Genomic DNA, 23,253 nt, shown 5'->3' on the forward strand with positions numbered 1-23,253 from the left:
ACACAGGCAAATGAGAACCAGTAATAGCAATTTTAAAACATGGGGCAGTGCAGGGGGACAGGTACTTCAGGCTATTTTTAAGACTAGATAGATGAAGTGAGATAATTTCAAGGGTAAGGAAGTTTCCAGTGTCTGGAGTTAACGCAGCAAACACGTGATAAACAGCAAAGGTCAAACCCCGGTTGGTGTAATAACAGTACGCTTGAGATCAGAGTAGGCCTTGAGTATGTTACATCGGAAAGCCTATTCCACCCAATTTGTTTTTATATTAAATACGTCTATATTCCAGGCCTGGTACACCAGTTACGAGAAAAGCCTCAGCACGTAAACAAGCGGGAGCTATGCCTTGCTTCGCTAGTCGGCTCTTGCTGACTCGGAGAAAACTAGAAAAACAGAGAGGTCAGAGTTGAGATTTACCAGAAAAGTGACAGTATTTACTCTTCAGAAAGCTGCGCGCTCCAGAGGCAGCAAAGGCTCCGACTCTGCAGCTCTGATGCAACTTCCAGCTACCCCTCGTGCAAGGTTACTTCCCACATCTCGCACACGTGTCCCTGCCGATTACGGTTCCTGTAACTTTTCCCGCAACAAACTCATTTTCCATGATTTTCCAGGCTCCGTGCTCTTGGCTGATCCGTTTACAGCCCTGCTAGCATGCTACGTTCACGCAGTATTTCTAAAAGAATTAGGTGGCTGTTTATTATGCAGTCAACTGACTTCCTGGCTTGTCGGCTAGGACAACGCAGGGCTCCGAGGTGCTACACCGTGCAAGTAATAGGGCTGTTCCCTGGTAGGTAGTTTTACTCCGCTGCTGAACTAGAAAGCACTTCAACGTGTGAGATCCTGACAGCACGTTGCTGTGTGATGATTTGCTCGGCGATATCAGCCATCTGACACACAATTTCAACCATCTGGAAATTGCAAGAGCAGCAACTGAATTAGCAATCATGAGGGTAAGAACTAAGTACGCTGACGACGCAAACTCCGCTCTTCAAACAGGAGTGGGCTTATCCTTCGGGAAACCGCAGCTGGTGGAATAATGCGTTCCGGAAGCACAACTGGAAAGGGCTGAATGATCTTGTAAGATGTCGCTGAACTAGCGCTTCAGGGACTCATAGGCCACCACAGCCTAAAATCTGAATACGATGAACCGAGATGAACTAGATGCAGAGAATCCACGCAGTATCAGAGCATAATCTCCAATTTATTGTGCAACAAGCATAAATAACTTTCTCCCCAGGTTCCTCCAAACACCAGTAATTATACAATTTAATGATATTTTCATTAATAGGAGGGTTATTGTTTTAAAACTGATGTCTCCTACCCTCCCCAAGCAAAGGATATCACTGCATTGTTTAAACAGAAAACCCAGCTATGTAAGAGAGAATGGAGCTGGAGTAAACTCCTCAGACAGGCGCTGCTCTTTAGCCTTCTTTTTAACTTTCATTATTATCCCCACCTGGGCACAACTTGACTCGGCCTTGGGTCTGTCGGCAGCAGCTACTGCAGAATTACAACGCTCCACAAACGGACATCAGTGGGCTTTTGTATTCAGCGTGCTTCTGCCATTTTGCATACAGCTAGCTGGGTATTTAATTGTGCACGTCACGAGAAGCAAACAGCTCCCGATGCTTACCTCATGGGTCAGCCTCTCAACAAGAAGGCCTCTGGGCTGCCGTATTATAACGAGATATTTTTGCGTCTTAACAAGAGCAGGGTTCACGATTCCCCTAAGAAAAGGAAGGCTGCGCCTACTTTTGTCAGCTCAGCTTTCTCCATGTATTGTTTAAATCTGCGATGCTTCTGTGTAAAGAGCGGCTGTACAACACCTCCTTCCACACACACCCTCTTTGAAAAGGAACTTGCTTCATTCAGCGAGTGACTTAGAAGTCAAGTATAGATTCCCACCTGTGAGTAAAACCAAACCACATACCTCGAGACACCTGCAAGTTCTGCAACCCCCCCCACCAAACCAGTAACGATGCAAGGGCGTTTCTTCTAACAGGAAGAGAAAAACAGCGTGTAATAACACTTGCTACAGGTAACCTCAACCCCTTACACACACATACACAGGCCTGCAGACTTTTTCCCTAAAGTATTTAAGGATTCCAGGCAGACAGAAAAGACGAATTCCTACATGCATTGAGAAAGTGCCGTTTATCGACTGCATGGTCATGCCCCACATTGTACCCTTCACCCAGTCTGGTGCCTCCAGGACAGCAACAAGAACATTGCTGCCCACAGATCTTCATATTCAAGGTTTGCCAAAAAGCACATCTTCATTTTTGTTTCTACCCTGCTTTTATCCACCAGTCCATCCATGAGCAAAGCAGCCGCAGACTGGCAGAGAAGCCAGGCAATCATCTGGTCAAGCTTGAGGGCCTTGGAGGCTAGAACACTTTCACCCCACAGGCTTAAGTGAAGCACATTAGCGGCGACTCTAGCAGATAATCTCTGAAAAAAGAGGGAGAGGGAAAATTAGCTGATCCTGCTGAACTCCTGTTAACTCATGTTGCTAGCATGTAGGATATATGCTGCTAAAAGGCCTCCAGGCCTCCTCTAAGGCACTGTCCAATCCCTGTGAACAGAAAAGCTCTCCACGAATGTTATTATCAGGCAACTGCACTTAACTCCTCAACTCAAGGTCTGTTCAGTGGCTCCCTTTGACGCAAATCTGTAGGCTATTTAGCAATACATGTGAGATGCAACACCATATTTCAGCAAAGATCTAGGCTTGTCTTCAATCATTACATGATCTACAAACAATACTCTAGAAGAGTGGTTAGACTTCTGCTTCAAGGCAGAGTCTCTCACCTTGTTGGGATCCCTCTGAAGTAGCATTTTTATCACTTGCTTCACCTCAAGGGGCACGTGATCAGGCAGGCTTGGCAGCTGGTCTTCACGGTAACTTCTGCTTTCCAGAGTCGAATCCCCACGGCTGTAGAAAGGATTGACCAGGCCCAGGATTTCATAGGCAATTGCTCCAACAGCCCACGCATCAGCTTTACCGTAGTCAATCACCATGCCTGGACCAGGCGATGCTGTGACCACCTGCAGCAAAAAATACACAGAGATGGGGAAGATGCCACAAACAGCTCTAACCAGGGGTTTTATTAAAACAATTTAGTAAGGATCAACTCAGCATTTCCACTGTAATAAAGTGGAATAAACCGTAATAAACTGAAACTGTTTCATCTAAATCTCCAGTGTAAATATTTCCTATTGGTATGCTCTAGGCCTTCGGCGCTGCTTAGCCCACCAGGACACACAGAAGATCCTGAACATCTGATTCAAGGCTTTAGTTCCTACCTTTGACTAGCGTTCATACAGTGTTTAGGAGTCTCGAGGGATATTTTACTTGGGGGTTTAAGATATACATAGGCGATATATGGACCAACAACCAATATTGCACCTGCATGGTAAGCAATGCAAGAAGAGGCGCTCCAGTTAGACAGTTACGGATGCTTTGCCTCTTATTGGTGTTATCATCAGAGAAATAAAAAGGAACCATACATACTTTCACAACCACCTTGAACTTAATTTAAAAAATCAGGAGCGTCACAACACAAAGACTCCTGCACAAACTTCTTTAACAGCTACGTAGAACAAGGCCTGAGAAAAGACTAAGGAACAAACTTTTTATTGGTAAGGTCAACACTGCCTCGAAACACTGATCGATGACATTTCATTTTTTTAGTGTTCAAGGTCGTACAAGTTCGACAACTGTCCAGCGCAGTTCCAAAGAAGACTTTTGTTTTAACTTATTAATGCAGAGACATTTGACAGCCATAACTCAAGTTAGAACATGCACCTCCTACACCGCTTTATGGGAGATGATCCTCCACGACAGACTGTAGGGTGAGAACAGTTAAGCAGCAACTAACTACGGGCAATGCATTGCGTGAACGAGCAGGTCACGAAGCAAGAATGGTTAGAAAATGATTGATCCAATCACAGAGGCTTTCAGCAGGTACTAATGTGGACACCTATCAGCAGAGACCATATAAGCCAGTATTTGCATTTCTTGGTGTGTGCACGGAGGTAAGGTTCACGGACAAAGCGATGTACACTCATCCCCTCCACGGTTCGTTGCTTCTAGACCAATCCTACCCTTTTTTAAGTTCACAACACAGCTCCCACAGCCTGCACCGCAACTGGGGCTGAAACTCTTATTCTCACCAGCAGCACGAGCGTGCAACTATCAACACAAACAGTTACTACAGGTGGATTTACCTCAGGTGCCATAAGACAGCCATTGCCTCCTCGATCCACGTAAGAGCTGGTGAAAGGCAGTCTCAAGCCAATATTTTCGTCTGCCAAACAGCAACCAAAGTCTGTGATCACCAGCCAAGGACAGCCAGCTGCAAATGACACAGGGACAGCAGAGTTAGCAGTCAGTTCAGGAGTACCTGCCCATACCAAATACCACATCATATCAACATCAAAGACAGTCTTCAGGAACAATCTCAATATCCCTGAGAATCAGTATAGCCATAGACTGTTTTCCTGCTTCTCCTCTGCACTATTAGGTGGAAAATCGTTTTTCTTAACAAAAAACAAAAGCTGTTCTTCCAGTTCCTCTTTAAAGAACATTACTTCTCCCCATGGAGCATGTGTCTGACAAAACTTCGCTGACATCACAGAAATGAAGATTCATAAGGTTAGGAATTCATAAAGGATGGAGGAATTTTTTAATTTTTTTGTCTTTATCTATAGCAAAGGCAGGCTGGAAAATGTTTGCACTAGTTAATAGCTATTGTCTGATGACAAGTCAAACACTGCAAAGTAGAATCGTTCTTCTCCAGGCTCTGATATTGAAAAATGGATGTCTTAAATCATTCTTAACTGCATCCAACACAGCCTCAGAGAAGCTTTTCCTTCAAGAAAAGAAAGAAAGAATCTCTGAAAATCTTCCATAGCTCCTCTACCAAGACCTTTAATTACACAGATCTGGCTGCCTGCTATTGTTTCCTGTCCATTTGAATCTCAATCATGCTGAAAAAGAGCTCAGGTAATTAAAATCTCAGTTAAAGAGGCTGACAGGAGAATAAGAAGATGAAAATGCTTCTGGCTTTAACACTCTGTCAGTTCTCTCGCCCATCAGCTGATGTTTAATGATCCCAAGGTGCAGCATTATTAACCTGACCGTGAGATGGGACTTTAAAAACTGCTCTCTGCTATTGTGCCAATGAGAGAGGACAGAGCCAAGAGCTTGGAGCAAAGGCACCTCCAGCATCATAAACACAGCATTAATGTATGCCCATCTGTTCAGCCCAACGTTCACTTAACTAGTACAACTCATCTTCTTAATAGGACTCTGCATCTTTCCACCTGATTACAGCAAAATGTTTCTTCAACTGCAAAACAAGTAGCTCAAGAGTCCTTCCAAGTCCGTTTTAACGATACAAAACCTGAGGCACAGACAGGATAAATGACTTCCAAAGCGCTGCAAGGACAGCAGGTGGTAGGCTAAAAATCAAAACTGAGATTCCTGAATGGGTTTGATGCTTGTTTTTTCCCAAACGCATACCTGGGTAGGGCTTCCCCAAGTATCCACACGACTGCATGACTTCTGTGCATGACTTAACTTTATCAGCTCCCTACTCTTTGCCATTCATACTTAGCAATCTACATACCAGAATCAAACTCAACTAGGATGTTGTCAGACTTCAAGTCTCTGTGGGCTATTCCATGTCGAACAAGATGGTCCACACCTTCCAACAGCTGTAAAATCATCATTGTGGAGAGACAAGCATCTGGACTGTTCTCCCTCAGATACTGGCGCAGGGTGCAAGGATAACTAGCCAGCACAAGGAAAACAGCTGAATTAGTATCCCGGAAGCTTACTGCTTACAGTTCAACCTTAACGGTGTCTGGCTGGGCATACAGCACACTTGTATGTACCAAATTCTTTCTGAACTTCGCAATGCCTTCCCACCTCCCAGCCTCAACTTGACAACACTCCCCTCTCCACTATTCTCAAATCCTTTGTTTTGCAACAGCATCCATCATCTAAATCTGGTGCTTTCACAGGAGTGTGTAACTTAGATAACATAATCCTCTTAAACAGCATGATGAGGGTCTCAGGGTACACCATGATAAATTCCTACAGGTTTTTATGTACAGATTTTACATTTTGCATGAAAGACGAGATAGATTACTAATGTGGAGCAAGATGAGGAGATCTGAAGCAGGGGAAAGAATATATTCTGCAAATAAATACAGGATAGAGCACTCCTCCAGATACAGGTGGGAAAAAAGCGTGGGAAATAGAAGGTGGTTGTGCCTCCGTGCCACCGCCACACCCATTCAAAACCAAAACCAAATTGAAAAAGCCAGAGATACTGAGCGTTAGTAAATCTCATTATTGATCCTGCTCTCTCTAATCACATATTAAGAAAGGGGGTGGGGGGGCAAAGTTCTGAATTAGAAGAGTGGACACATGGGGACGAGTTCAGCATTTTTTAAATTCATTTTAAGTAATTCTTAAAAAATAATAGCTTGTCTTCATAGTTTAACAAGAGTTAAAATCTCAGGGATTTGGAACAGGTCTTAGGAGGTGTGTTTCCAAGAGCACGCTCTGCTTTTTGGCAGCAAGCCAGGCTAGATCTTTACAAGGACCCATGTAGCAGCAGAATACACAGCCCCACTGGGCAGTCTCACGGAAAGCCTTAAGTAAAGTAACAAGCTTCTCTCCACCTACTTCTTCATCACTAAAAAGAGCGTGCGGCTGTGACCAATCCCTCTGGGATTCAAGCTTAACGGAAGAACATCAGGATAGTCCGTGAAGGCTCCAGGCAGCAAAGGGACAGAGGATGTGAAGGCTCGGATCACCTGGATTATATTTGGATGAGGTTGCAACTTCTTCCTCCCAAAGACAGGTTTTCTGTGCCAAAATATCGACACCACAAATTAGATCAACTACCATTCAGTTTTGATTTATCACAGACACATACCTTATTTTTGAATTCATTATTCATTAATATGGCCTGTCCTCCCACTGCAGGACTCCAAAGCCATCTTCAAGTATGTTTATTCTGAAGTGAAAGCCTTACTACACATAGCATTAAGGCTGCTGAACACAGTTTAAAAGACAAACCATTATGCAAAGACCCAAATGTTCACAACCCTGGAAACTGTGGGATTATAAACAATGCTGATCGCAAACTCGATGTGCTCACTCCCAACTTCCTAACCATCGCTCAGACCAGCGATTTCCATGTTGATGCAAAGCACCCTCAGCAGCGGGCAGGTCCCAGCACTTTCCCCAGAAATAAAAATGTACTGTGGCTCTTCCTAAAGGAAACACTGAATTGTCATCATCAACACAGTGCCGTCTACTGTTGCACCAGCAGAGGGTACTCAGACTATGACTTTACCTACGCTTGTTAGGACTGTGTGGCAACTGCATTTTCCAGAATATGATGGCTGAACAGGAAATACTTGTGCTTTACCTGCATTACAAACCAAGCTTTGCTGGAAATGCTTGTGCTCAAATTGCAATCTTTAATTTTATTCAAACACTACTAGCCTTTATGTACTACTGTACCTATCACTAACAAAGGCACGGTTACTCACAGGCTGCTTCTCAGTTCAAAAAGAACTGCAACAACTTTAAAGAAAAACAAACAAACAAACTAGTTACTCTGTTAGACATAAACCAAAGGTCAAATTCACACTAGGCATGCCAATTTAAACCCTCTAGTGCATGGCACAAGCAGGAAGCGTTCACTGAAACAAAGGCAAGTTACCTACATGTATCTGCAAAACAGACCTTTTCCCTCTCATCCTTTGAATGCCAAATATGTGTTTGTCTTGTCTGTTGCATTCTCAGGCTAGCAACATACCAAACAGCATTTATTATTCCTTTGTATTGGCAGCTGAGATGTATTTGAAATTTAAATCAGACAGTCTGGACTGTGGACTCCATTGTTTCAAGTTGTAAAAAAAAATACATTAAAAAAAAAAAAGCAGCATTCTGGAACAAAAAGATAACTTCAAAACTCAGGATAATTTAAGTTTCAATGCAATTATCCACATATATGCTGTTTGCTTACTTCTCATTCAGGTGAAAGTGTGAAAACTAAGGCATTTTCCACTTTCTTTCTCATCAGTTTCATACGTGCAGTGACCTGCACTAGAACAGAATTTCCATCTCCCTCTCTGCACCCCGGGCTTCAGGGAATAAAAGTGGCTTGCCACAGTCACCCATGAGACCCCTTACAGGATCCAAAGCAGATCCTACATTTTTGGAATATCTTTTCATACCCTTCCAGACTAAGCTCTCGATCCCAGGAGGAGGAGTTCGGCTTAGCTATCTTTATTCCCTGTACACCAACAAACAGTGCCACAGTACCGCTCCTCGAAGTAAACAAGTTAGTGTTAAATTAGTATCTGAACAGCAGTATTACTAAGCAATCTCCTGACAGTGCTAGAGAGGAGCACATCAGAGAAAAATCTCTAAGTCAGACAGAAGCACACCCCTGTGTCATACTTAAGGTATACTGCACTTCCGAAGGCACTATTGTTTAGACAAAACATACACACAAGCTCCTGAGTCTAGTCATTAATAACCCCAAGACTTAAGTTTTCTTTATTTTCAAGAACTATTGCAGAAACCTCAGGCCCCCTCCTTTACAGTAAAGGTGTGCTGCGAAATGAATCGCTGGATAAAGGCGGATAAAGCCAGCGCATCACAAATGCTAGTGCCTTTCGGCACCGCTGCGTTGTCATTGTTACTATACCTGTGGCGAGAGACAGCTCCATATTCTCCAGCTAAGGCAACTCCCGTGGCTGGAACAAGCTCTTGCCCCATAGCATTGAGGATGGCTGCACTTGAAGAACCAGCCTACAACAGCAGTTACACAGAACATCGATTTGAAAGCCTTAAGAGCTCTAAAATCATCCAATCTCAATACAAACTGAAAGCAGATAATCCTGAAACTGGCCGTATAGCTCAAGGAAGCTGAAGTTAGATCAATTTAGACTAGATATAAGAGACACGCTTCTCTAATTTGAAAAAGAAAACAGTGAAGGCAATTAACTACTTGAACAATTTCCCAAGGAATGCAGCAAGTCCTTTATTTCAAGAAAGAAATCCATTTGTCTCTTTAAACTTGCCCTCTAATTCACCCCATCCACCCTCTAATTCATCTCCTTGTTGCAGAAATTACTAATTGATATTCTCTGGTGCGTTACAGAACAGGTTGAGCTATATACTAGCAGTCCTTTTCAACTTAAAACCTAACTGAAAAAGCCCACAGCTAAATGCCAGTATATTTATCAAACCCAAGAGATTTCAGATGCTGGTGTTTTGCAGGATGGGAGCTATTGTTTCCATTTCCACTTCCAAGTATCCACTTGCCCCATCAAACAATACAAAAAACTTTTCATGGGAAAAAACATATAGAACGGTGTGTGGGAGTGTGGGGGGGTGGGTGTAATATTAATTTTTAGAATATGGATTACCATGGAGTCACTTGGGCTGAAAAAGACTTACTAAGACTGATCTCGCCTGCTTATTTCACTGTAAGGGGACCTGGCAGGTAAGTTAACTACCACCCATCGTAGAAGCAATGCTGACCATTTCACCCCTAAGCCACGCTCCACAAAAGAAAACCTATTTTTATCCTATGCCTTCTCAGAACACTGATTCCTAAACCACTGTTAGGAGTGTTTTTCCATTTCCTTCTAGTTCTTAAAGTTTGTCATTACAGGTAACGACAACAAAACTTCTTCCAGAAACGTCTCCTCCATAACCGACAACTCCACCAACAGTAGCGCTCCAGCATCACGGTGGTGCTGACTCCAAAGAACGAGGAATGTTAATTACCTTGCTCCGCGACTCTTTGCTAGCAATCTACGGCTCCAATGTCATATACCAACAGCTTTGTTTTGACATACTCATCGCACGCTAAATAATTAGAGCTTTCAGCACTTAAGTGTTAAACATTTCACCCAGACTTTCCAAATGATAGACAAGTAGATTAAGAACCATCTCCTTACCGAAATGTTCCACATCATTTTGATAGCCAACGGAAAAGCCTCTTTTTGCTGGTGCTTGTGCACGAGCTCCTCTTCTGCACCCTGTAAAGCTGAGCCATGATTCTGCTGTATGGTTGACCCTCTTCCTGCGAGATGGTTGCTCTCCACACTCCCTTGACAATTGGAAGACAAAGGAATAGCTGCTTCATACACAGCTGCACTGCAGCCCTTCCCAATGGGTTGGCCAATGAGATATTCTTCTAGTTTGAAGCCCTGCCAGCGGAAGGAGCTCAGTGGATCTTTCAGTGGCTTGTTCTTTCCAACAAACACTGTCTGCAAGGAACAAAAAAAAAGCAAAAAAACCCCCCAAGCATTCAATACTTTAAAATGAAGAACTTTTTTTTACTGTTTAAGCAATATTATATGATCACACATTCCACAGGGCCAACAACTGTCTGGAGAAAGAGAAACCCCTTCCGCTGCCCGCAGCTATGTTATCGACGGTGAACCACACTCCAAAGAAAGGCATTGAAAACTTGCACGCAGATACTCCAAACGAGGACGTGGTTTGATCCAGCATAGAGTAGCCTGCCACCAAACGGCTGGTCCTGTTCTCCCGCGTGGACATCCCTACCCCTTCCAGGGTGCCTGCGTTAACATTCGCGTGGCTGCACAGTGAGTCAGGCAAGGAAACTATTTAGCTGAAGACTAATCTTAACAGCCAGCTACATAAAGTAGCGCTGGCACCAGAGGACGATAATATACAGCCAGGGCTAGAGGTGCTCCTTTCAGCGGCAGCCTGCACTTAGATCAGATTAAAGCAATTGCAGAAATAGATCCTTAGTATTATAGTACAAAGCAAGCATTTAATAATACTTTGTGCTTAATCTGCGGAGCCCAAGATTCTGCAAGAACACTAAGCCTAGCAATAACATGGTGAATCAGATAAATTGTTATCTGCGTCTGAGGAGTGAAGAGACTACAAGCTGGTCTATACCAGAAAGGGCTTATGGGCAGAACATCTACTGAGGTTTTTTTAGCATGTTCACATACTGACAAAGCCCTAGTATAGATGCAGCTACATTGCCCAAGAGGTACTTATGCTACACTTGACTCACTTAAAATAGCTAAACACACTTATTTTTTTTCTGGTGGAAATTGATTCTACAGTAAGGCAACTTGTAATAACTATAAAGTGGCAAAACCTCTATGCTTGTTAGGCCTGCATAACAGAGGTCCCAGTATTTTTGTAAGCCTCATGTCGTCCCTAGGAAGGAGCGAGCAGAACCCATTTAAGTGACAGTACACTTCAGAGAGCTGTCCAAACACAGGTTATAGATGCCCTATTGGGCTGATCCTTTTTGAAAGCTACAACCAAGGTCTAAACATTAAGACTCAAATCCCTGTAACTCTAGCAAAAATATTTTGTGGGCAATATGTCCTAGGTCAGAAACAAATTATCCCCTTAAAGAAGTCTTTACCAAAGGCACCCCTTCCAAGGGTACTGGAGATGCATGGATAGGAAAGGGCTAGGAAAGGGGAGTCATTTGCTAATCTACAAAATAAACAATATATAAATATAAAAATAAACACTTTTCTCCCCTACCACTAATATATAAAAATGAACACTTTCCGCCTCCTCTATAAATAATCCAGCAAAATAACATTTAAAAGAAAATCCAATTAAGAGCAACAACAGATGGGAAAAACAAGGCCCCAAGCTTTTGCAGCAGCTGAATATGACAGTTGGTTAGTTAGAAGAGTGAGTCAGTGAGGTGAGAATGAACTGGGGGAGGAATCCAAAAGAGACATGAGAAAACAAAGCAAAAGAAGCAGAGTTCAGAGTCAAAAGCTATAGAGCAAGCAGCATCACTCTCAGAAGAAGAATAAAGGCACCCATTCCACAAGCATAACCGTACAGGCAAGGGGAACGGCACTATGGATACGAGCATGGACCGAGGCCCAGAAGCTGCCTTACAAAGTCACAGCAATGTAAATGAACCTCTGGAGTTTAACCCGAAAGTACATCTGGAGGCATCCTCAGTTCTGGCATATGTTACAGCTATATCAACGCGACAGTTACCTCCTACACACACAAACAAGCTCACTTCTGCGTGAGTTACAACCTCAGCATATCGCTGACTGCCCAAAGGCAAAGAGAAACAGCCTCAGAGACGGCTAAGGGAGGGGAGAAGGAGGACGACAGAAAATTTAATCGCCCAGCAAGGGGGCTGAAAGCAGAGAAAAAGGCAGGGGGAGAGAAAGCATCTTGAGAAACCACAGCGAAAGGCAGAACATTTGCAGGAATGTATTTTCTCCCATATAACGGGGCAGGCGACAGCCTGCTCTGAAGACCCAAAGCTGATTTTTATCCAGTACATCCATGGAGCGCCCCGTCAGCGCGCCCTGGCCCGGGCTAACAGAGAGGCTGCTCGGCGCGGCGAGAGAGGGCGGGATCTTGGAGCCCTGCGACAGGGAAAAGCCTGCTCACAGGCGTGGTGGACGAGATAGGCTGGCAGAAGGCCCACCGCGTCGCAGGCTCGCTCTCCGCCACGCGTTACAGCGCATAAACAACTCAGCTGGGAGCCGGCGTCAACCGCCTCTGCCTTGGCTGCAGCCCGCCTCAGGGCCAGCCTGCCAAACCACCATGGTCCTGACCCTGAAACGTCCCTGTCCCGCCGCAGGCCCTGACAACAGCCGAGCGACCCGCTTAGGAGCCGCAAGCGGTCCCTGATGGGGTGGCGGGCGCGCGAGGGGCTTGCCCATGCAAGGGTGCTGCCCTGCAACCCCCTGGAGGGGCTTAACTGCAGCCAGGGCCCTCAGGTGCCCCATAGCAGGGAGGGCTGTCTGAGGAGCCCCCCACAGCCCCCCTCCTCCCCGCAGGGCACCTGAGGGGGTCCCCGGCAGTGGGGGGCTCCCTGGCGAGGCCCCCCCAGGGCAGCTGTTTGAGGAGCTGCTGCAGGGAGGTCCCCGATAATCACTTCCACTGGTCTCCGAGGAGCTGCCGTGGCCGAGGTACCCCCCCCGGGGCCCCCTCGGGCTGTACCCAGGACAGGGGACACCCCCGGACCCCCTTCAGGCTGTACCCACAGCAGGGGACACCCCCCGGGCCCCCCTCACACTGTACCCAGGGCAGGGGACACCCCTGGGGCCTCCCTCGGGCTGTACCCAGGGCAGGAGACACCCCTGGGGCCCCCTCGGGCTGTACCCAGGACAGGGGACACCCCCGGACTCCCTTCACACTGTACCCCCGGCAGGGGACACCCCCCAGGGCCTCCTCGGGCTGTACCCAGGACAGGAGACTCCCCCCGGGCCCTCCTTGGGCTGTACCCACAGCAGGCGATACTGCCGGGGCCCTCCTCGGGCTGTACTCAGGACAGGGGACACCCCCGAACCCCCTTCACACTGTACCCCCGGCAGGGGACACCTCCGGCACCTCCTCGGGCTGTACCCAGGACAGGGCACACCCTCGAGCCCCCCTCCTCGGGCTGTACCCAGGACAGGGGACACCCCCGGACCCCCTTCACACTGTACCCCCGGCAGGGGACACCCCCGGAACCTCCTCGGGCTGTACCCAGGACAGGGCACACCCTCGAGCCCCCCTCCTCGGGCTGTACCCAGGACAGGGGACACCCCCGGACCCCCTTCACACTGTACCCCCGGCAGGGGACACCCCCGGAACCTCCTTGGGCTGTACCCAGGACAGGGGACACCCCTGGACCCCCTTCACACTGTACCCCCGGCAGGGGACACCCCCAGAACCTCCTTGGGCTGTACCCAGGACAGGGCACACCCTCGAGCCCCCCTCCTCGGGCTGTACCCAGGACAGGGGACACCCCCGGACCCCCTTCACACTGTACCCCCGGCAGGGGACACCCCCGGAACCTCCTCGGGCTGTACCCAGGACAGGGGACACCCTCGAGCCCCCCTCCTCGGGCTGTACCCAGGACAGGGGACACCCCCGGACCCCCTTCACACTGTACCCCTGGCAGGGGACACCCCCGGGCTCCCCCGGGGCTGTACCCAGGACAGGGGACACCCCTGGACCCCCTTCACACTGTACCCCCGGCAGGGGACACCCCCAGAACCTCCTTGGGCTGTACCCAGGACAGGGCACACCCTCGAGCCCCCCTCCTCGGGCTGTACCCAGGACAGGGGACACCCCTGGACCCCCTTCACACTGTACCCCCGGCAGGGGTCACCCCCGGAACGTCCTTGGGCTGTACCCAGGACAGGGCACACCCTCGAGCCCCCCTCCTCGGGCTGTACCCAGGACAGGGGACACCCCCGAACCCCCTTCACACTGTACCCCCGGCAGGGGACACCCCCGGAACCTCCTCAGGCTGTACCCAGGACAGGGCACACCCTCGAGCCCCCCTCCTCGGGCTGTACCCAGGACAGGGGACACCCCCGAACCCCCTTCACACTGTACCCCCGGCAGGGGACACCCCCGGAACCTCCTCAGGCTGTACCCAGGACAGGGCACACCCTCGAGCCCCCCTCCTCGGGCTGTACCCAGGACAGGGGACACCCCCGGACCCCCTTCACACTGTACCCCCGGCAGGGGACACCCCCGGAACCTCCTCGGGCTGTACCCAGGACAGGGCACACCCTCGAGCCCCCCTCCTCGGGCTGTACCCAGGACAGGGGACACCCCCGGACCCCCTTCACACTGTACCCCCGGCAGGGGACACCCCCCAGGGCCTCCTCGGGCTGTACCCAGGACAGGGCACACCCTCGAGCCCCCCTCCTCGGGCTGTACCCAGGACAGGGGACACCCCCGGACCCCCTTCACACTGTACCCCCGGCAGGGGACACCCCCGGAACCTCCTCGGGCTGTACCCAGGACAGGGCACACCCTCGAGCCCCCCTCCTCGGGCTGTACCCAGGACAGGGGACACCCCCGGACCCCCTTCACACTGTACCCCCGGCAGGGGACACCCCCGGAACCTCCTCGGGCTGTACCCAGGACAGGGGACACCCCTGGACCCCCTTCACACTGTACCCCCGGCAGGGGACACCCCCAGAACCTCCTTGGGCTGTACCCAGGACAGGGCACACCCTCGAGCCCCCCTCCTCGGGCTGTACCCAGGACAGGGGACACCCCTGGACCCCCTTGGGCTGTACCCAGGACAGGGGACACCCCCAGGTCCTCCTCGGGCTATACCAATGGCAGGGGACACCCCTGGGACCTCCTTGGGCTGAGCTCACAGCAGGAGACACCCCCAGGGCCTCCCTTGGTCTGTGCCCACGGCAGGGGACACCCCCGGGCTCCCCCGGGGCTGTACCCAGGGCAGGGGACACCCCCGAGGCACCCCTCAGGCTGTACCTGCAACAGGGGACACCCCCGGGCCCTCCTCGGGCTGTACCCAGGGCAGGGGACACCCCCGGACCCCCCTCACACTGTACCCACGGCAGAAGACACCCCCAGGGCACTCCTCAGGCTGTACCCAGGACAGAGGACACCCCCGGGCCCCCCTCGGGCTGTACCTGCCACAGGGGACATCCCCCAGGCCCCCCTCGGGATGTACCCAGGGCAGGGGACACCCCCCGGGACCTTCCTCGGGCTCTGCTCACAGCAGGGGACATCCCCCAGGCCCCCCTCGGGCTGTACCCAGGGCAGGGGACACCCCCGGGACCTTCCTTGGGCTGTGCTCACAGCAGGAGACGCCCCACCCCGGGCCCTCTCAGGCTCCACCAACGGCAGGGGACACCTCCGGGGCCCTCCTCGGGCTGTACCCAGGACAGGGGACACCCCCGGGCTGTACCCAGGACAGGGGACACCTCTGGGCCCTCCTCAGGCTGTACCCAGGACAGCGGACATCCCCCGGCCCTCCTCAGGCTGTATCTTCGGCAGGGGACACCCTCCCTCAGGCCTTCCTCGGGCTGTACCCAGGACAGGGGACACCCCTCGGGACCCTCCTCGGGCTGTACCTAGGACAGGGGACACCCCTCGGGACCCTCCTCGGGCTGTAGCAGGACAGAGGACACCCCCGGGCCCCTCTCGGGCTGTACCCAGGACAGGGGACACCCCCGGGCTGTACCCAGGACAGGGGACACCTCTGGGCCCTCCTCGGGCTGTATCTTCGGCAGGGGACACCCCCCCTCAGGCCCTCCTCGGGCTGTACCCAGGACAGGGGACACCCCTCGGGACCCTCCTCGGGCTGTAGCAGGAGAGAGGACACCCCCGGGACCCTCCTCGGGCTGTACTCTCGGCAGGGGACCCCCCCCGGGCCCCTCTCGGGCTGTACCTACGGCAGGGGACCACCCCCCCCCCCACCTCGGGGGCCGGCAGGGGTGCCAGGACGGGCCGGGCCGCACCGCACCTGGATGCGGCGGCACGCCGCCTCGGCCCGTCGCTGCTCCTCCAGGCGCGGCTCCAGCAGGGCCAGCGCCAGCGCCAGCGCCAGGCTGCGGCCTCCCCCCCCCGCCGCGCCGCCGACCCGCCGCGCCAGCCCGGCCGCCGCCCCGCCGAGGAGCCAGGACCCCCGCGGAGGGCGGCAGGAGGAGGAGGAGGAGGAGGAAGGCGGCGGGCGGGCGGCGCGGGGCAGCCGCCAGCGCGGCAGCAGCCGCAGGGCGCGGGCCAGCATCAGCCGCAGCGCCATGGCGGCGCCCAACGGCTCTAACGGCTCCAACCGCCGCCGCCGCGCGCGCTGACGTCACCCCGCGCGCGCCGCCCCCTCCCGCGCGCGCGCTGACGTCACCCCGCGCGCCCCCGCCGGGCGACGGTTACACCCTTAACACCGCCCCCCCCCTCCCCTTTTATTCGGTTTTTTCGGGTTTTTTCCGGGTTTTTTCCCCCCCCCACCACCACCGCGCGTTATTTAATCAACGGTTCTGCCGCCGAGCTGCCGTTGGCCCGGGAACGGTGACCCCCCCCCCCCCCCCCGGTTCAGGCCCCTGAGAGGAAGACGCGGAGGCCGCGGTGGGGCCGCAGGCCGCCCGCCCGGCAGCGCCGGCGGAGCGCTCCCCTTTCGCCTTCCCTCCCTCCACAACCGAAGGACCCAGCCCTTTTTTTTTTCCCCCCCGCCCCGCCGGCGTGGCGGGTTTTGTGTTATTCGGCGCGTTTTACACCTTCCGCGACACCGCGGCTGACCGGCCTCCGCCGCCTCGGCCCTCGGCTCCCGTCGCGTTACCCGCAGGCGCCCTTCGGCCTCCCGCCCCCTCCCCAAAATCACAGCTTCCTCAGGTCCTCCGGCCCGAAGGAGAGCGGCAAAAGCTCCTCCAGGCTCTTGACGACGTAGGTGCCGTCGGGTTTGGTGAGGTACACGTCCCAGTCCCGGCCGAACTGCGGGGCGAGAAGAGGATCAACGGGCGCCCGGCGCCGCGGGAATCCCGCCAAGAGTCTTCCCGCGGGCCGGCGTGTGGGGGGTGGGGGGGGACACCGGGAAGGGCCGAGCCGGGGAGCGAAGAGGGGGGAGAAAAAAGCCCTTTACCTCCCGCATGACTTGTCTGCAGGCGCCGCAGGGCACGATGAAGTCGCCCTCGAGGTCGCTGCCGGAGAAGAGGAGGCAAAGCTGAGGGCGGCCGGCGAACCCCCCGGGGGGGGGGGGGCGAAGGCACCTGAAGAAACGCTCTTTCGGGCAGCCCCCTCCTTGTTTGTGTCCCCCCGCCGCCACCTCCTTGCTGCCCTCGACCAGGCGAACCCGCCGCGCGGCGCCTCACCTGGCGATGGCCATGGCCTTGAAGCTGGTGTGACCCTCGGAGACGGCTTTCTGGATGGCTGTGCGCTCGGCGCACACCCCCAGGCTGTGGCAGGCGTTTTCCACATTGCAGCCTAGGGGAAGGGCGCGCGCCGTCACCCCGGGGCTGCTGCCAGCCCCCGAGAGGACGCGGACCCCCCACCCACCCACTTCGCCGTTCACCCTGGCGGATGTTTCCCGGCTGTTGGCCCAAAGCTACAGGCGGGGCGCTTACCGGAGAAGACGTGGCCGCTGGCGGTGAGGAGCGCGGCGCCCACGGGGAAGCGGCTGTAGGGGCAGTAGGCGGCCGCCTTGGCCTCCCGGCTGCGCTGCAGCAGCAGCGCCCGGAGGCGCTCGGCCTCCGGCGAGGAGCCCCGCTCCATCGCTCCGCCGGCCCTGCGGTTAAATATTTCCCCGGCGGCGTGGCCCTCGTCCTCCCCCGCCGCGGGGCCGAGCCCGGAGGACGCCCCCGCGGGCGTGGGAAACGGGGCCGAGACCGCGCGAACGCCGCCGAGACCCGGCCCTTCCGCCCCTCGTTTTCCCCCCTGCGCCGCTTATTTCCCTTTCTTTTTTCTTTTCCCCCCTCCCTCTCTTTAGGCCCCGCGTTTCTAAAGGCTCCGGCGCCGTCCCGATGGGATCGGCAGAATATTTTCCATCACTGCTTTCTTTTTTTTTTTCTCCCCGGCAGCAAAGCTGTTTTATGACTCAATGGGAAAACGTCGTAAAATGTACTCGGGAGGGAAAACACCGGTTCCTCGGCAGCGAGATAAGACGATACGGTTGAAAGCAGGGAAAAAGCAAGAGAAATCAGCTTTTCCGGGCCTTGTAATGAAGAGTTAAAATTCCACGTTGAAGATCCGGATTGAAAACGTGTTTTTGCACTGAGATTTCGGCATCTGCCTGAGGCGGGGGGGCGCGGGAAGAATATGCTGCCGCCTGCAAGGCCGATGGAAAATAGGCGATTTAAAAGCCGGGAGCTTTCTTTAGCGAAGAAATCGAAGCTGAGCCGCTGGAAGAAATGCCACAAACTCCACGCGCTCGACGCCGGCTGCGTGCTCGCCCGCTGATTTAAGCGCGGGGAAGTCCCAAGCTTTTAGGAGCTCCGGTTTTCCCTGCCTGGGATGCGGGGAGAGTCGGACAAACCACCTTCCTCATGCAACATGTTATATCACCCGCCAGAGCTTTAGGGCTGCCAAGGCGCAGCGCGGGAGCGAATTGCCGGTGCAGGGGGTAAAGTGCGATTGCAGGGGGTAAAGTGCAGCTGCAGGGGATAAATTGCAGCTGCGAAGGGCAAATTGCAGCTGCGGGGGGAATATTGCAGCTGCAGGGGATGTATCGCGGTTGCAGGGGGCATATTGCAGTCGAGAGGGGTAAACTGCGGCCGCTGCGGGGAGCGACCCCCAACGCCGGGGCCGGCAGCTCTCGCTCCAGTTCGGCGCTGCTCGGTGCCCTCGCAGCTCCAGAAAGCCTGTTTGTGAGGGAAATAATCGGCTCAGAGGAGCAGGGCAGGAAAACGAGGGAGGAAGCAAACGCCAGGTCCCCGGAGAAGCCGAGCCGGCAGCGATCCCCGACGCTCGCCGCATTGACAGCGGGACCTGAATAACGCAGGAGCTATAAATAACCGGGCTGACAAACACCCCCAAACCCCCAAATCTGCATTCTTGCCCTAGAAATCCTGTCCCTGAAACCATCCTTTACGCTGAGAGCCGGGAAGCAAAGCAGCACAGAGCAAACCGCGTCCTTTGCTGGAAAACAAAACCAAAACACAACCGAATAAAGAGATCGAAAGAAAGGCTTGCATCTTTTATTATTTTGGTTGCCAGTGCTGCGGAGCTGCGCTGCACCAGCGCCGGCTCGAGGTCGTCGGAGAGAGGAGGGGTTGTCCGCCGCCGTCGGGTTTGCAGCACGCGCAGCGGCGTGGAGCGCCGGGGCGAAGAACCGCCGAGGAGGGGCGCGTTCGCTGCGCCGACGGGGGTCTCCCTGGGCGGCTCGGCGGCGGAGCCGACGCCGGAGCAAGCCTCGGATTCGGCAGGAGGCTAAAAGCTAAAATTTCCACCCAAGAGGGGCATCCTTGAAGGCCTGCAAATATGGCAAAAAAAAACAAAAAAAAACGGGGGTGGGGGGGAACTGAGTGAAAACCACCTGCGAGAAGGCAGCAGCGTTTGCAAGCCGGGCCGACGCGAGCGCCGCCGGGGGCGGCCGGCAGCAAACGCCTCGAGGAGCGCCCCGATTTGAAGAGAAAGCCTCGTCGCTGGCGCTAGGGCTGTGCGGGGCGAGCAGCTGCCGTGGTCCGAGCCTTCGGGGAAAAGGGGGGGAAAAAAATCACTGCCACCTCACTCCGCCCTTAATTTCCCCTGCGGGGAGCAGGGGGGGGGGGGGCTCCGCTCGGCGGGCTTGCCGGCGTGGCTAACGTTTGCCGAGGGCTCCCCGCGCGCTGCCTGATGCCGCGTCCCGGGGAGGTGGAGCAGCCCACGGAGGGCTGAGTCCCCGCTGCCGCCGCTCACGCAGCAGGAGCGGGCAGGCGAGCGGCTGCGCCTCGCTCCGCCGCCGGCTCCTCTGCGGCAGCTCAGCGGCTCCGCATCCCCCCGCGCCGAGGCCAGCGGCATCCTGCCGCAGCATCCGCCTCCCGCCGCGCTGGGGTAGGGAGCCGGCAGCGGGGGGGCGGCACCGCCGGGGGACCCCTCCGCGGCAGGTCAGCCTCCCAAAGCGGAGCGGGGCGGAGGGGCAGCTCGGCCGCGGGAGCATCACAGCGGCGTGGGAACGGTGAGACCCACGGGAGCATCGCGGCGGTGCGGGAACAGTGAGACCCGCGGGAGCATCGCGGCGGCGTGGGAACGGTGAGACCCGCGGGAGCATCGCGGCGGTGCGGGAACGGTGAGACCCGCGGGAGCATCGCGGCGGTGTGGGAACGGTGAGACCCGCGGGAGCATCGCGGCGGTGCGGGAACGGTGAGACCCGCGGGAGCATCGCGGCGGTGTGGGAACGGTGAGACCCGCGGGAGCATCGCGGCGGTGCGGGAACGGTGAGACCCGCGGGAGCATCGCGGCGGTGCGGGAACAGTGAGACCCGTGGGAGCATCGCGGCGGTGCGGGAACGGTGAGACCCGCGGGAGCATCGCGGCGGTGCGGGAACAGTGAGACCCGCGGGAGCATCGCGGCAGTGCGGGAACAGTGAGACCCGTGGGAGCATCGCGGCAGTGCGGGAACAGTGAGACCCGCGGGAGCATCGCGGCGGTGCGGGAACGGTGAGACCCGCGGGAGCATCACAGCAATGCGGGAACAGTGAGACCCGTGGGAGCATCGCGGCAGTGCGGGAACAGTGAGACCCGCGGGAGCATCGCGGCGGTGCGGGAACGGTGAGACCCGCGGGAGCATCGCGACGGTGCGGGAACAGTGAGACCCGCGGGAGCATCGCGGCGGTGCGGGAACGGTGAGACCCGTGGGAGCATCACAGCGGCGTGGGAACAGTGAGACCCGCGGGAGCATCGCGGCGGTGCGGGAACGGTGAGACCCGCGGGAGCATCGCGGCGGTGCGGGAACGGTGAGACCCGCGGGAGGACTGCGGTGAGGCGGAAACGCCGAGCCCCGCGGGCGGCAGAGGAGCCCTCGGCGCAGCCGCGATGCTGCCCTGGCGCCGCAGCAAGTTCGTGCTGGTGGAAGAGGAGCGCGAGGGCAAGGGGAAGAGCTTGGGCCCGGGGCTGGGCTACGGCTCGCTGCTGGCCGCCCTGGCGCGCGCCTGGCCCGGCGCGCTGGCCGAGTGCCCGCTGCGGCGCCTGGGCCGCCTCTTCGGGGGCAAGCGCCGGACGGCGGAGCTCAGCCGGGAGGCGCCCACGTACACCGTGCGCTACCTGGGCCACGCGGCCACGCTGCGGGCCAAGGGCGAGGGCTGCACCGACGAGGCCGTGGGCAAGATCTGGGCCAAGAGCGGCGGCGGCGCCAAGATGCGGCTGACGCTGGGGCCGCACGGCATCCGCCTGACGCCCTGCGAAGCCGGCGCCCGGCGCCCGGGCCAGTGCTACCTGCTGCGCCGCATCACCCACTGCGCCGCCGACGCTCGCCGGCCCGACCTCTTCGCCTGGGTCTACCGGCACCGGGCGAAGAACAAGGCGGTGGCGCTGCGCTGCCACGCGGCGCTGGCGCCCGAGGCCGGGGTGGCGGGCGCCGTGGCTCGCCTGCTGGCTCAGGCGGCGGCGGGCGCCCTGGCCGAGTTCGGGCGGCTGCAGCGGCAGAGCGACGGGCGGCACGGGCGGCAGCAGCGCCTGGGGGCCGCCGCCGTGCCCCCGGCCCCGCTGCGGCGCCTCCTCAAGGCGCCCCGTCCCTACGGCCCGCCGGCGGCCGAGCGGGGCCGCGGCGCCCCCGGCCTCGGCTCCATCCTGGAGGAGGAGGAGGAGGAGGAGGAGGAGGAGGAGGAGGGCGAGGAGGAGGAAGGCTCGGGCCGGCGGCGGGCCGACGTGCTGCGGCTGGCCGGCGAGCTGCGGGGCTGCAGCCTGCGGGGCGCCCTGCCGCCGGGGTGCTGAGCGCCCGCTGAACCCCCCCCCCAAAGGCCCTGGGGGTGGGATGGGGTTGAAACCCCCCTCTCTAAGGCCCTGGGGGGGTGGGATGGGGTTGAACCCCCCCCTCCAAAGGCCCTGGGGGTGGGATGGGGTTGAACCCCCCCCCAAAGACCCTGGGGGGTGGGATGGGGTTGAACCCCCCCCTCCAAAGGCCCTGGGGGGTGGGATAGGGTTGAACCCCCCCGCCCCAAAGCCCTGGGGGTGGGATGGGGGCTGAATCCCCCTCCAAGGCCCTGGGGGGGGTGGGATGGGGCTGAACCCCCCCCTCCAAAGGCCCTGGGGGGTGGGATGGGGGCTGAATCCCCCCCTCCAAAGGCCCTGGGGGGTGGGATGGGGTTGAACCCCCCCGCCCCAAAGCCCTGGGGGTGGGATGGGGGCTGAATCCCCCTCCAAGGCCCTGGGGGGGGGTGGGATGGGGCTGAACCCCCCCCTCCAAAGGCCCTGGGGGGTGGGATGGGGCTGAACCCCCCCCTCCAAGGCCCTGGGGGGTGGGATGGGGGCTGAATCCCCCTCCAAGGCCCTGGGGGGGGTGGGATGGGGGCTGAACCCCCCCTCCAAAGCCCTGGGGGTGGGATGGGGCTGAACCCCGCTCCAAAGGCCCTGAGGGAGTGGGATGGGATTGAAACCCCCCCTCAAAGACCCTGGGGGGTGGGATGGGGCTGAACCCCCCACTCAAAGGCCCTGGGGTGGGATGGGGTCTGAACCCCCCTCCAAGGCCCTGGGGGGTGGGATGGGGTTGAACCCCCCCCCCCCCAAAGGCCCTGGGGGCGGGATGGGGTTGAAACCTCCCACTCAAAGGCCCTGGGAGGTGGGATGGGGGCTGAATCTCCCTCCAAGGACCCTGGGGGGGTGGGATGGGGCTGAACCCCCCTCCAAGGACCCTGGGGGTGGGATGGGGCTGAACCCCCCCTTTAAAGGCTCTGGGGGGTGGGATGGGGCTGAACCCCCCACTCAAAGGCCCTGAGGGAGTGGGATGGGATTGAAACCCCCCCTCAAAGACCCTGGGGGGTGGGAAGGGGGTGAACCCCCTCCCCAAAG

At 56.0% G+C, this 23,253-nt stretch overlaps 3 protein-coding genes and 1 long non-coding RNA gene across 6 annotated transcripts; 2 read left to right on the forward strand and 2 right to left on the reverse strand.

Annotated features, from left to right (window-relative positions):
- Positions 1-11: 11 nt before the first annotated feature.
- Positions 12-16,621, reverse strand: PINK1 (PTEN induced kinase 1). The gene is made up of 8 exons (XM_068916398.1): positions 16,308-16,621; positions 10,003-10,314; positions 8,742-8,845; positions 6,701-6,883; positions 5,634-5,797; positions 4,231-4,358; positions 2,812-3,048; positions 12-2,451 (listed from the first exon to the last, which is right to left on the reverse strand). The coding sequence occupies exons 1-8, from the start codon at positions 16,584-16,586 to the stop codon at positions 2,191-2,193; spliced, it is 1,668 nt and encodes a 555-aa protein (XP_068772499.1). The 5' UTR covers positions 16,587-16,621; the 3' UTR covers positions 12-2,190.
- A 381-nt stretch (positions 16,622-17,002) lies between these two features.
- Positions 17,003-18,355, reverse strand: CDA (cytidine deaminase). Of its 2 annotated transcripts, XM_068916402.1 has the most exons (4): positions 17,899-18,355; positions 17,647-17,758; positions 17,418-17,475; positions 17,003-17,269 (listed from the first exon to the last, which is right to left on the reverse strand). In XM_068916402.1, the coding sequence occupies exons 1-4, from the start codon at positions 18,044-18,046 to the stop codon at positions 17,156-17,158; spliced, it is 432 nt and encodes a 143-aa protein (XP_068772503.1). In that variant the 5' UTR covers positions 18,047-18,355; the 3' UTR covers positions 17,003-17,155. The 2 variants fall into 2 exon arrangements, with proteins under 2 accessions (XP_068772503.1, XP_068772502.1); XM_068916401.1 differs by having other exon boundaries at positions 17,239-17,475.
- LOC138061873 (uncharacterized) lies at positions 17,086-19,455 on the forward strand. 2 transcript variants are annotated; one of them, XR_011135861.1, is made up of 3 exons: positions 17,086-17,221; positions 17,440-17,921; positions 18,352-19,455. It is a non-coding gene; the product is annotated as an uncharacterized lncRNA (long non-coding RNA). The 2 variants fall into 2 exon arrangements; XR_011135862.1 differs by having other exon boundaries at positions 17,108-17,245.
- Positions 19,456-21,152: 1,697 nt separating this feature from the next.
- FAM43B (family with sequence similarity 43 member B) lies at positions 21,153-22,274 on the forward strand. The gene has a single exon (XM_068916400.1). It carries the CDS (start codon positions 21,283-21,285, stop codon positions 22,177-22,179), a length of 897 nt encoding a protein of 298 aa, XP_068772501.1. The 5' UTR covers positions 21,153-21,282; the 3' UTR covers positions 22,180-22,274.
- Positions 22,275-23,253: the final 979 nt, after the last annotated feature.

This window comes from Struthio camelus, chromosome 21 (genome assembly GCF_040807025.1).
Source record: "Struthio camelus isolate bStrCam1 chromosome 21, bStrCam1.hap1, whole genome shotgun sequence".
Taxonomy (NCBI): Eukaryota; Metazoa; Chordata; class Aves; order Struthioniformes; family Struthionidae; genus Struthio; species Struthio camelus.

Excerpts from the sequence above, each read along its gene's own strand:
- FAM43B (XM_068916400.1), top strand. The coding sequence starts at position 21,283 with ATGCTGCCCTGGCGCCGCAGCAAGTTCGTGCTGGTGGAAGAGGAGCGC.
- PINK1 (XM_068916398.1), bottom strand. The coding sequence starts at position 16,586 with ATGGCGCTGCGGCTGATGCTGGCCCGCGCCCTGCGGCTGCTGCCGCGC. Across the intron at positions 6,884-8,741 it reads GGAGCTGTCTCTCGCCACAG|AAAACCTGTCTTTGGGAGGA; the intron begins GTATAGTAACAA and ends ATTTTGGCACAG. Across the intron at positions 4,359-5,633 it reads CCTAGTTGAGTTTGATTCTG|CTGGCTGTCCTTGGCTGGTG; the intron begins GTATGTAGATTG and ends TGTCATTTGCAG.
- CDA (XM_068916401.1), bottom strand. The coding sequence starts at position 18,046 with ATGGAGCGGGGCTCCTCGCCGGAGGCCGAGCGCCTCCGGGCGCTGCTG. Across the intron at positions 17,759-17,898 it reads CAGCGGCCACGTCTTCTCCG|GCTGCAATGTGGAAAACGCC; the intron begins GTAAGCGCCCCG and ends CCCTTCCCCTAG. Across the intron at positions 17,476-17,646 it reads AAGGCCATGGCCATCGCCAG|CGACCTCGAGGGCGACTTCA; the intron begins GTGAGGCGCCGC and ends CTTCTCCGGCAG.